Genomic DNA, 12,558 nt, shown 5'->3' on the forward strand with positions numbered 1-12,558 from the left:
AAAGTCAAAGTACATATTGTTTCCTCCCATTTTATTCTCCGTAATGTAAAAACATTGCAATCTTAGCTTTATTTTCTGTATCATTTAGTAAAGAAAGCTTTATATAGATCTACAAAACGCTAAATGGTTCGTAAACATTTCGTCTCTGTACTTAATGGAGTGAACAAATCAAAATTTTCTTTTATCTGAATTTTCTTGAGCAAAGACTGAAGACAATCTGAGTGTCTAGGAGCACCTTTTACGCAGTACTGTACTTTTTATATATTATTAAATGTTATTTCAACAAAATAATAAACGCACTATTGAACTCAACGGATATTGTCATTCGATTTGATTAATTTTTTAAATTTTATTCATTTATCTTATTAATAATTAGTTAAATTTACCGACACTAATGATAATACAACTTCGACACGGTATTCGGTCAAGGTCGGGTTTGAAACCAGTTAGTTTCTGATATAAGGGTTGTCATTAAAGAATGATTTTTTGTTTCAAGGGAGGAACTTCGCGGCATATCTCGTGGTAAAGACAAGAAGGACGTCGACTGGTCTAAAGTAGCCGCCAGCGTCATCGTGGAAGTGACAGAGAAACCTTCACCCATCAAACTCAGCCTGTCGGAGATACAGGAGAAACTTAGCAAAATAAAGAAACCCACCAAGACTCACGTTATTAAAAATAACAACGCAGTATCGATTGACAAAAACAGTGAGTGAATCCAAATAATCTATAGTCTTTAATAATTTTAAGTTGATATTTTATTTTTTATTTATTTTTACATGTTCCCTACGTTTCGATTACTTTTATCCAAGTAACCTTGCAGCATTCGAATCATTCCAAATTGTGTACTAACATGATGATTTTTATTGCGAACGAATGGAAAAAAGTATCTACTAAAGTACTAAAACCTGCTAACTTTATATCATGTTTTCGTGTAAGATACGAGGAATTGATGATTAATGTGTAAAAATCAAATCCATGTTACAATATCCCTCTGTCGTTAAAAACACATCGAGCAAATTATAGCCTACAGAAGCACTTATTTCCTTCGATTTCACCGCAATAACTTTCGAAATTGGTATTGTCTCCTATTAACTTAATATCACATTTTAGTTACAAATACTTACGTTATTTTTAAATCAATGATTTTTTTTATATAAATTTATAATTTACAATCTGTAAACAGAGATAACCTTCTGGTTAAAAACATTAACGTTTAGTGTCCGTTATTTATAAACTCTCACTTAAAAGATAGATTATTGTCGCAGTATAAAGCAAACATGAGTCATAGAAGTGACATTAAAAGCCAATATACAACTGTAAGAGGCAGTAAAAATACTTCTTGATACTTATTCTCAACTGCTGGCAATGACTTCGAAAGACGAGAACCCGTGACACAGTTACTGAAAGTTTCAGACGTCGAGTGATTTTATACTTAAGCCGTTTACGGCCAAAGTTTTCAGAACCACGGATTTAGATCCGACGTGTTCGATTTACCTTCATGAAAGGGTTTATAGGGCTCTCGATAATTTGGTGTCATCGGAATGGGCTTTGCGAGTTGTGATTTAGTCTTACGAGTTCTATGAAGCTGAACGACAATCATTACAAGGGTACTTTTAAGTTTCTCGCGACTTTGTTGTGTAATAAATTATATGTTGGAACGGCGAAAGCAATTTCCTTAAGTACGCTTTCTATAAAGTTTGATGTATATGAGTGACAGTGACTTGGAATGAATGCTTGTTACAGCGGTTTTATCGGAGACTCTTATAAATTGAAGAAGATCCTTATTTGGTCTTTTAATATTTAATAAAAATCGACTCTAAAAGTTTTTTAAGGCTTATCATATAACGATTGCATTACAATGAAATCGAAAAGCAATCTCGAAGATATCAATTTCTACCAGTTAAAGATGTCAGTGTAAGAAATCAAATCTAATAAAGCATCTCCTTCCGCATGATGGATGATATTCAATATCTTAGAGTCACTAAGATACTACCTAATGTATTTTTTATTGAATCACATTTCAAACTGGAAGTGAAATCATCATTTTACTTCCCTGTATCATTTATCAAAGGTGATAGTGAAATATTTGACGTTATCTTTCAATGTGAATGAGATGGTTCATACGATGAGAATCGAGATTCACTATACCTAAAAAAAAATTCTTGCTCTATTTTGTTTTTAAACAATCTTTGGCCTGAATTACTTTAAAAATAAAAGTAATGAGTTACTCTATAGTATATTGCATATAAAATAAATATTTTTTTCCGCAGGGCGTGAGCCACAAATCCTTTGCTACCTGACATCATGGTCGTCTAAACGGCCCAGTGCTGGTCGTTTTATGCCAGAGAACGTTGATCCCACACTCTGTACCCATATTATATACGCCTTCGCTACACTCAAGGATCATAAACTCTCTGAAGGCGACGAAAAGGACTCAGAAATGTACGATAAAGTGGTCGCTTTGAGAGAAAAGAACCCGAACTTGAAGGTAAGATTATTTAATTTTACAGGACAGAACATAAATATCGCAAAGAAAAAAGAATCATTCAAATAAATATCACCCCGCTTTATAAATTAAAGTCGTGCTATGGCCACCACAACAACTGTATTATGTGGGCGTAACTTTGTTTTATTATAATTAACTTCTCCATTTCAAGAGAACTTGAGGTAAAACAACATTGTACTGGTGGAGTTACAGCCTCTTGAATGTTTCAAGAAGCAATCCGACTCGAGATCCGATTACGATACTACCCAAGAACAACTGTTTCTAATGGCTAATGGCTTTATTTGCTTTGGCTTTGTAAATTAATTAAGAAAATATTGATCTTCTTTATTATTTTTATATTTCAGAATTTTATTAAATTTATTTTTCATAAATTCTTTCCCGAAATAAACTCGCTTTATGTATCCACTCCACGTGTAACAAGACGAATCCTTTTAGTGATATAAGTCGCAAAAGCTAATTTAATTATTGATATCATCTGAGTTTACAGTATGAAGCTTCTAAAAGCAATATGACAATTGTAAATTATAAACAAGATTGGCATATAATGCGGTATAAGTTTAACCTAACGGTCTACTTCCAAAATTTTTTGTTTTAAATAAGATAACAAACACCCATATATACATAAACACAAACAGCCATATATGATGATATTTCATAATAATGATATGTGATACTTTCGCGAGTATTCGTTTAAATAATATTAATATTTTTGGATACCATACCTGTTTTTTATTAACTTAAACTACATGCTCCCGACGTTTCGGTTAATTTGCGACCGTGATGAAAATGTCTCATTTCAAAATATTAGTTTTATTTACACAGATTTATAAGAGATGTATTGATTTCAGGTATTATTGGCAATCGGAGGCTGGGCGTTCGGTTCGACACCCTTCAAAGAACTCACGTCCAACGTGTTCCGCATGAATCAATTTGTTTACGAAGCCATCGAGTTTCTGAGAGACTATCAGTTCAACGGGCTGGATATAGACTGGGAATATCCAAGGTACGACACCCTGAAAGCTTTCACGATGATTCTCGTAAAAAGTTACTTTAGTCAACATGTATTTTCCATTTCGGCTTAAAATATTTTGTAAGCGTAATATTATACGTCGTTTTATGATACTTTGGATAAGAGAAAAGGATACTAAACTCGTCTTACATTATTTAACAGTATTTGATACGCTTTATGAAAATGTATTACATAGTTGTATTTTCTCTTTAAAGTTACTATTATTACTATACTATAATATTTTCATTTATGATTTCTTACAGAGGTGCTGACGACAGGGCCGCATTTGTTTCTTTACTTAAAGAACTTCGGTTAGCCTTTGAGGGAGAAGCGAAGACTTCAAGCCAACCTCGCCTGTTGCTGTCTGCTGCCGTTCCAGCCTCCTTTGAGGCTATTGCAGCTGGATACGACGTTCCTGAAATATCTAAATATTTGGTAAGTAACATATTAATGTTATGATAAAATTATTTATACATTACATAAGTATAAATTTACTCACAGTCGTTAGTATGAGCAAAACCTCCAACAAGTAATTGTAACAACATTTAAAAAACGGAAAGAAAATATATATATTACGTGAAATTTTCAACAGGATTACATAAACGTGATGACATACGACTTCCACGGTCAGTGGGAACGTCAAGTTGGTCACAACAGCCCTCTTTTCCCGCTCGAAAGCGCCACCAGCTACCAGAAGAAACTCACCGTGGTAAGTATTCGAAGTTTAAACCCAACGCTGCCTCTTTTTACACAATTTAACTTTTCAAAGCAAAATAGAGGTATCCACTTTGAAACTCCTTAGTTTTAATAGTTTTAGACGTCGAACTTGTAATAGCTTGTCTTTCTGTTGACCAGCTACAAGCGGTTTAAACTTTCAAAGCAGCAGTTCAATGTATTCTGAAAAGTTTAAGAGGACTTTTACAATGTATTTCCCAATTTGACTAAAGTAATTGCTCTTAAAATTATCTGTAATGTTAATGTCAGGAACGGTTTGTTAGATATTTATGTAATTATTATTTTATAATAATAGTTTTTAGCATAAAAAATTGTTTTAAAATAATAGCACATTATTCTTCCATAACCTTGAAGTATATTTGTAATCATTCATGGTAAACTGTACATATGATTCTGGTCTAAAATTTGCTTATGTATATCTTTTTACAGGACTATTCAGCTCGCGAGTGGGTTCGTCAAGGTGCACCCAAGGAAAAGCTAATGATAGGAATGCCGACATATGGAAGATCATTCACTTTAATCAATGAAACTCAATTTGATATCGGAGCACCCGCCTCTGGAGGTGGTGAGTACACGGAGAATAGTTTTTCTATTACTAAAATAGTCCACCAATTTACATAAACCTTGATTCACTGTAACTTAACACCATTAAATATAACGAGAAGATTTCATTTAAATTAATCCATAACGAGAGTAAAGCTTAAAAAAAGCATTTTCATCTCCTTAAAGTTCGTGATATTAATTTTCAATATTTCAAAAAAATTCACAAAGGTCTGACGGGTCCATTTACAAACGAGGCTGGCTTCATGTCGTACTATGAGATCTGCGATTTCCTCCGTGAAGACAACACCACTTTGGTCTGGGACAACGAACAGATGGTACCCTTCGCGTACCGACAGGATCAGTGGGTTGGATTTGATGATGAAAGATCACTTAAGACTAAGGTATGTTTTTTCATAAATACCTCGAATCAGTGATATTTTTTCATAAGCATTGATCAAATAAAAATACTCTTCACTTAACATTCTTAACTCTTATTCTGATATTATTAATAGACCTTGCACTTGTTTGTGAATAAATATTAGTTATGTGTAAAATCCTAACCCAGCATATTTTTTTCTAGATGGCGTGGCTCAAAGAGGAAGGTTTTGGTGGTATCATGGTGTGGTCTGTGGACATGGATGACTTCCGAGGCTCGTGTGGTACCGGCAAGTACCCGCTCATAACCACCATGAAGCAGGAGCTCGGAGACTATAAAGTTAAACTGGAATATGACGGCCCCTATGAGTCATCCAACCCTAATGGCCAATATACTACTAAAGATCGTAAGTATATCAAAACTAGAATCCTTTAAAATATTACTAGCTATATTCAAGGATATCTTCATTCCACATATTTTTGTCTTACTTTAACACATTTCAAATTTATTAATAAGTACATCTTAATAGTATCATTGATAATAATAACATACATTTTATTTAATACAGCTACCGAAGTTGTTTGCGAAGAGGAAGATGGCCACATTTCCTATCACCCAGATAAGGCTGACTGCACCATGTACTACATGTGTGAGGGTGAACGCAAACACCACATGCCGTGCCCATCGAACCTAGTCTTCAATCCCAACGAGAACGTCTGCGATTGGCCTGAAAACGTCGAAGGTTGTACTCACCACACCCAAGCACCACCTGCTAAAAGGTAAACATCACTTCAAATAGTCTCTGGTAATAATAACCCAAAAATTTATTTGACAATATGTTAAATCTTCTGTGATTGACATCCATTTAAGTGATTACTGGATTCATAGTGTTTGGATTTATTTATTTTCTAACCGATTATAGTATCGGACGATTAAATTACAATCAGGATGTGTAGCTGTGTTTGATGTAATATAATTTTAATTTTTATATTAGATTTAAATGATCTTTTTGTATGTTAATATCGTGGTTCACTTCATTAGAATTATACTTCGATTCTCGTAATACTCGTTCTTATCATCGAAATCGTAATAAACAAAGTTATGAATCAATGTAATATTTGTTTACTATAAATATACGTGTGATATGTTATACTTAAACCAATCATTATTTGTATGGAATGATTGACTTAAATGCAACTTTAATCATCATTTTTTAAGATCGTAAAATTATATATAATTATTTTTAAAATTGCTCGTGTTTCTCAAAGATACACAATTATGATATTTTTTTTTACATATGTGACGTTTCTCAATGTGTCGTATTGTGTGTTTTTGTGATACTAATATTTATTAATATAGTGTTAGTTGAACAACATTTATGTTTTCTGTCTGTCAATACTCAGATCAGCAACGAATCACTGCCCCTGTCACTATAACAATGGTGACATTTAACATATAATATTTTGTGACATTAATTTAGTTGGAATTCAATGTTTATTATAAGTAGAAAAATAGTTTTAAGGTTTTTTGTAAATACTGTATCTAGATACAAAAGAGATGTAAGAGTATTATTAAAAAAATATAATAAATTAAAACGGTTGTTTTCATTTTTATTTTATTTTTTAATTTTGTATCGTCTGAAGAAGGGGTTGTATTATATAAATATATTTCCAAAAAACTTCCATAAACGGACACAATGATCACCTGAATTTTTAAGTAAGGATTCTTTCGACCTGATTTGTAGATTAAGCTAATTTTAGCCGCTAATATAACCTTCTTAGGCTGTTTTGACACCATTTACTACTAATAAAGTGAATATGTCTACACTGCTCTATTTGAAATTAAGTGTTGTTTTAAAGGTAACCTTTATTATTCATAGAATAAATGTAATATCGACTCTTACGACGGTAACAAAAATGTATGTGGCCTGATATGAATACATCGTTTGGTCACTTTTGCAGCATCGACATTATTGTTCAGCGAGGTTAGTCACAAAATTAAAGTTATATAGAGTAACTTTATAACGGAAGTAAAGTTCTAAAAGATACTAAACATAAAGTTAATAAAAATAAAAGATAAAGAAAAATACTAAGACATCTCTAAATAAATAATTTTGCATTACTTGACGAACTTTAAAAAAAATATCAAATCTACAAATAAAGCATAAATCTTTCTGACAATTCAAAGATGTTACACACTAACATAATTTATAAGGAACGCTTTTGTGTTTTCACTCATAAAATTTACTTCATTAAAAGTGCTTAGAAATGCTATGAGTTAAATAGTAAAGCCTAGTCGACAATTAATTTTCGGAGAACGCGCTTGAAGCGATATTCGTTGGGAATGTATCCGAAGTCATGTTCGCTGTAGTTGGAACGTAAATGATTACAATATGAAAGCGTTACGAGGCATTGTGTTTATTGTATGAGACTCCATATCCTGATTCCGGTTCCGAATGGATTTTCATCCACTAAATACACGTACAGCGATGACATACGAGTTTTAACTTTATGACAAAAGCATAGGGATATATTTAGAATGCAGCGTGTACGTTTGAACCGTATTTATATATGTACATGCGATTTTCTAGTTAGTTTCGCTGTTATACGATAATCAATCATATTATAAAGATACAAGTTCCAAATCAGAACAAAATAACAAATAAATAATAAATAGATAGGAACAATATGGCGCTAATGGAATCCAAATTCTTGATCCTTTTTAATGAATCTATAATTGCCTTTGTAGCGATCTACGATTTGCTTTGTAGTAAGGGGATTTTTTCGAGCCATATAAAATTGGTTTACTTACATATATATTTAACATATATATTACATTATAAAATATATGCTTTTCAAATTATTATGTTAGTTAATATTTTTCTATTATTTTTTTTCTTTTCTGATTATTTTTCCCTCTTGATAGCTCTTATAATAGCCAATTTTTATTTAACTTACAACTTTGTACACGTCCGAGTATGAATAAGCATTTTAAGAACATAATAAAATACAATACTTCATGTTTTATAAAGTCCAACATCAAATAAGACAGTTTTTCGTATTAGCTGCTGTTATCCCTTGATTTTCAACAAAGTTTCCAAGTGCCCGCCAGAGATTTCACCGTCAGTAGCTTGTATCTAGTTATTGAGTTAGCAAATCTTCAGGGATTCTTGGGTTTATGTTTTATGGCCTTGTCAAACTCAATTTTCATTGCTGTTTATCATAAATAAGATGAAGTAACAGAAAAAGTACATCCATTAAGATACATTAATGTTCAGTGAAAATTTTTAAATAAAAACAATTTACGATTAAGTCTGAAGGGCAGTTATTTTTCAATTCCTCGTATATTATAAATTAGTACAATCTTACTTTAGCTGTTTTTTAGCTTTTTTGAAGGATATAATAGTGGAAAATTAGTCAAAGACAAATTTAATTAAGATTCCAGATCAAGAAGCTTACTAATATTCTGACTTAACATAAAAAAATAAAACATCTAAATCGTTATCATCTGAATAATTTTAGACATTTAAAAAATGTTGATATTTAATTGTATTTTATTTTTGTTTTTGCCAGACACACATCTATGTTTTACGATGAACACAATAAAATCCTGTAATAGAACTTTTATAATTTTTCTCACAAACAATATTCAAAATTTTACTTATGAATTATTTTATCAAGTCTGCGTCTTCTGAAGTTATTAAAGTTAGCAGAAAAATATCCTGTTAAATAAAGATGATTATGGTCATAAACATATATTTCGGACCTGATAAGCCTAAACGTACTAAATCAATTTAAACGCCGATTACAAAAAGATTATTAATATTCCAAAAGTGCCGTGAACAAATGTTGTACAAAATTAAGTGTGCGTGCGTGACCCGTGTCCAAAGCGACTTCTAATACAAAATGTTCATGTAATGCAAAGTCTTCCTTATTCCTTTGTAATAAATTCCAATTTCGCAGCACCAGCGACTAGTTTGTGTGAAAGCTTATTAGTATACTTATTATTAACATAAATGATACAACCATAAAACAAGCTCGAAGGGATTATGATTCCTTGACACGGAAAAATGACCTTTATTGTGATGAAAATGTTATTGTTGTGTGTAAAATCTCAGCTACACTGCCCCTTTGTTATTTCTAAAATTGGATATTATAGAAGTCCTTTGGAAAGTTACAAATTGAATTCCGTCTGAGATTATATTTCCAAAAGTAAAAAATGTTATAATAAAAACATCGAAGACCTGTCCTCGGAGTTTCCAATTGGACTGTTTTATTAAAAATATTATTTGAGAAGTTTTCTCATTAACATGATCTCGCTTGGACGGCAGTTTGAAGGTGGCATTTTATTGGTGCTTTCATGAAAATATATGTAACTTTAAAACTTCCTTTATATCTAGACTTTTTAACGTTTATTTCAATACCTAAAAACGTACCCAAATTATAAAATTATGATCTTCTTAGATCGCCTCTCATTTAACTTAATTAAATAATATAGTACGATATAATTTTGTTGGCTTATATAAAATATTACAGCTCAAATTAATGGAGGCCTTATCAAAATAAATCTTTAAAAAACACCAAATTATACGTCTGTATATATTATCATATTCAAGCTTCAAATCATTAGTCTATTAATAACAACCGACGGTGTCATTAATTATTTTGGCATAAATTGTAACATTGATATACATCATAATAGCTCGGACTCGATGATTTATCATTTAATTGATGCTTCATCTAACAAATCGCCTCAGTTACATCACATCCCAGTTCATTAACAATGATCTAGATTGTAAATAGTTGCTTATTTAAACTGGCATCTGGAATAATATTCAACGATTTTACATTTTTTTTACGTCCCAAAGGGGCAAACGAGCAAACGACCTAACTGATGGTAAGTAATTACCGTCGCACATGGACATCTGCGACCAAGGGGTATTGTACATACGTTGCCGACCTTGTTTGTGGAGGAGCCACCAGACACTTGATGTTTGAAAGACCCCATGTTGTAGGTCTCTGGGAAAGCCTCGGGCGGAAGATCATTCCACATCCTGCATTTGCGTGGAAAAAATTACCACGACGCACGTACAGTCTTGCAACTGAATGCATCTAGGTGAGAAAGGTTGAAGAAATCCGACCCTACGGCAAGTAGTGCAAAGGTGGAATGGAGACGAAGGCACTGTACCAAACAGATCCTCGACACATAGCAACAGGCTGACGTTGTATGGAGTCAAGTTGAAGTGGTTGGTACTGTGGGGCACCGGAACAGAGGTGAGTACAATACTCCATGTGTGGGCTAACCTGTGCGTTATATAATAAAAGCAAGTGTCCCGGTGTGATTTACTGCCTCTCTCTACTTAAGACCCCTAGTTTTTTAGAGGCTAGTTTAGCCTTATCCTCCAAATGTCTCCGGACTTGAACGTCTTTCGCTATGTCAAACTCAAGGATCCCAATATTCTGGTTGATCTTAAGGAGAATGTCCTGGAATATTAGAGTTACAGTAGATGGGGTCCTTTTAGTGGTAAAGTCGCAAAACTTGTGTCTTCTTGGTATTGAACTGAACTAGATTCAACTTAGCCCTTTGAGAGACCCGCTCGAGGGAGGTCTCAATTTCATACACAATTCTCTTTCTGCTCTCTTCTACTTGTTCGCGAGGAATATAAGCTCGGCCAATGTAGTACACGTCACCAGTACTGTCATCTGCATAGAACCGAATGTTGCTGGTTCGCAGCATGTCGTTGATATGCAGAATGAGCAGTGTTGGTGACAGTACTAAGCCTTGGGGTACGCCACCGTTGATGGGCAAGGGTTAAAAGTATGTACCGTCAGCAACGACCTGTATGCTCCGCCCATGATAATAGCTGGTTACCTTTGTTCATAATTCCTCGGATAGTCCGTATGATGGTAGAAACATATATGTATGTATTGCAACATCATATCTTATCTTGCCAATGCAATTAAGCGCCAGGTGTTCTTAAGTTAGCATTAAGCTGTGTCTTAACAGGTTCTACTCCTTAGTAGCCAGCTTGCATGAATAGCAGTCGCAATCAGCTATTAACAACTAGATTTCGCGAAACCAATAACCTTTTTATTGTTTTCTAAATAAAATATATGTATTTTTCTTGTAAATTTGGCGTTTGTATTATTATAAAGAGCCAAAAACTTTATTCAGTTTAACATAGTTTTGTCAAGAACATATCACGTAGTATCTGCACGCGATGTGCGCCCGGAATCTGATCTAGACGAAAATGTTTAAGCTAAAACTATTATATTTTTTTTCCGAGACTCAGACCTTGTGGTTGACATTCGGTTAGTATTATTATGTTATCGTAAAGTATGAATGGGGCAAATTATTTTAATATTCTCCGTGATGAATGTGAATGTTTTAATCATTTGTTATCAGTCTGGATATGACAAGAATAATACGAACAGTTGAGAAGAACGAAGCTTAATATAAAAAAAAACTTTATAACTGTAAAGTAAATAGATTTAGTTTTAACCAAATTCGTTTTCATGGTTGAAGTATTTTTCTCCGAGATACTTTGTAGAATTTTATATAAAAAATATATGGAGGCCAAAGTCATTCATATAATCCTGTTTTTATATTTCCTTTACTAAATAGTGTATACCGTTTGATATTATTGATTATAGAAAAAAGAAATTCACGTGTATTTATGATTGAGAAAAAGCGCAACAATGTCACGATCACAGCCATTAACACAGATGACAAGATCGGGCCGCTACTTCTCGCTAAAATCTATACTGTATAGGTCTCTTTCACGAACATAAACACAATGCGTATTTTATAAGTATAGAGTATAATTTAAAAATTGTATGTTAATTCCATATCTGATATCAAGATCGGTAAAAAACTTTCTAAACTGAACTGAGGGTGAATGTTTTATGAGAATTTATGCAGCATTTATGGATTTACTATTTAATTTCATGCTCTCGACTACAACTAATGCTCATGTAATTTTGAAATTAGTACATAAAAAATATGCATTGTATAAATCCTGAACCAAATCAATAGAAACCAATTCGTCGTTAGGACATATCAAGCCAGTAGAAACGTATTCCTTAAGTAGCACATAAAGTAAAATTCCGTTTACACTTGTGATGTATTTCAATTGTGCTTACCCTAAGAACTGGTTGACACACTAGCCTCGGCTAAAGACTAATGCGACTCTCGCATTGTCTCGAACTCACTCTTGGCGCTTGGTACACATTCACGTGTAATGCTATCGCCCATTGTTAGTAGTAATGCCTACACGCAAACAAACACGTACATATATCTTAAAAGTAATGTGTATCTTCATTTACTTCTGGCTATGATTGTATATCTATGTGAAACATAAAAAATATTTTAACCTAGTTCATACGGATT

At 32.9% G+C, this 12,558-nt stretch overlaps 1 protein-coding gene across 1 annotated transcript in view; it reads left to right on the forward strand.

Moving 5' to 3' along the window:
* The window catches only part of LOC116775990 (probable chitinase 10), a 40,712-nt gene extending 34,326 nt beyond the window's left edge, over positions 1-6,386 (forward strand). Inside the window, exons 11-19 of the mRNA XM_032669065.2 lie at positions 497-705; positions 2,271-2,488; positions 3,355-3,509; positions 3,779-3,950; positions 4,108-4,224; positions 4,680-4,815; positions 5,022-5,194; positions 5,374-5,575; positions 5,738-6,386. Coding sequence (XP_032524956.2) covers positions 497-705; positions 2,271-2,488; positions 3,355-3,509; positions 3,779-3,950; positions 4,108-4,224; positions 4,680-4,815; positions 5,022-5,194; positions 5,374-5,575; positions 5,738-5,952 — 1,597 coding nt within the window. The 3' untranslated portion in view covers positions 5,953-6,386. The remainder of the gene's footprint in view (positions 1-496; positions 706-2,270; positions 2,489-3,354; positions 3,510-3,778; positions 3,951-4,107; positions 4,225-4,679; positions 4,816-5,021; positions 5,195-5,373; positions 5,576-5,737) is intronic.
* Positions 6,387-12,558: the final 6,172 nt, after the last annotated feature.

The sequence above is a fragment of the Danaus plexippus genome, chromosome 8 (assembly GCF_018135715.1).
Source record: "Danaus plexippus chromosome 8, MEX_DaPlex, whole genome shotgun sequence".
NCBI classification, from domain to species: Eukaryota; Metazoa; Arthropoda; class Insecta; order Lepidoptera; family Nymphalidae; genus Danaus; species Danaus plexippus.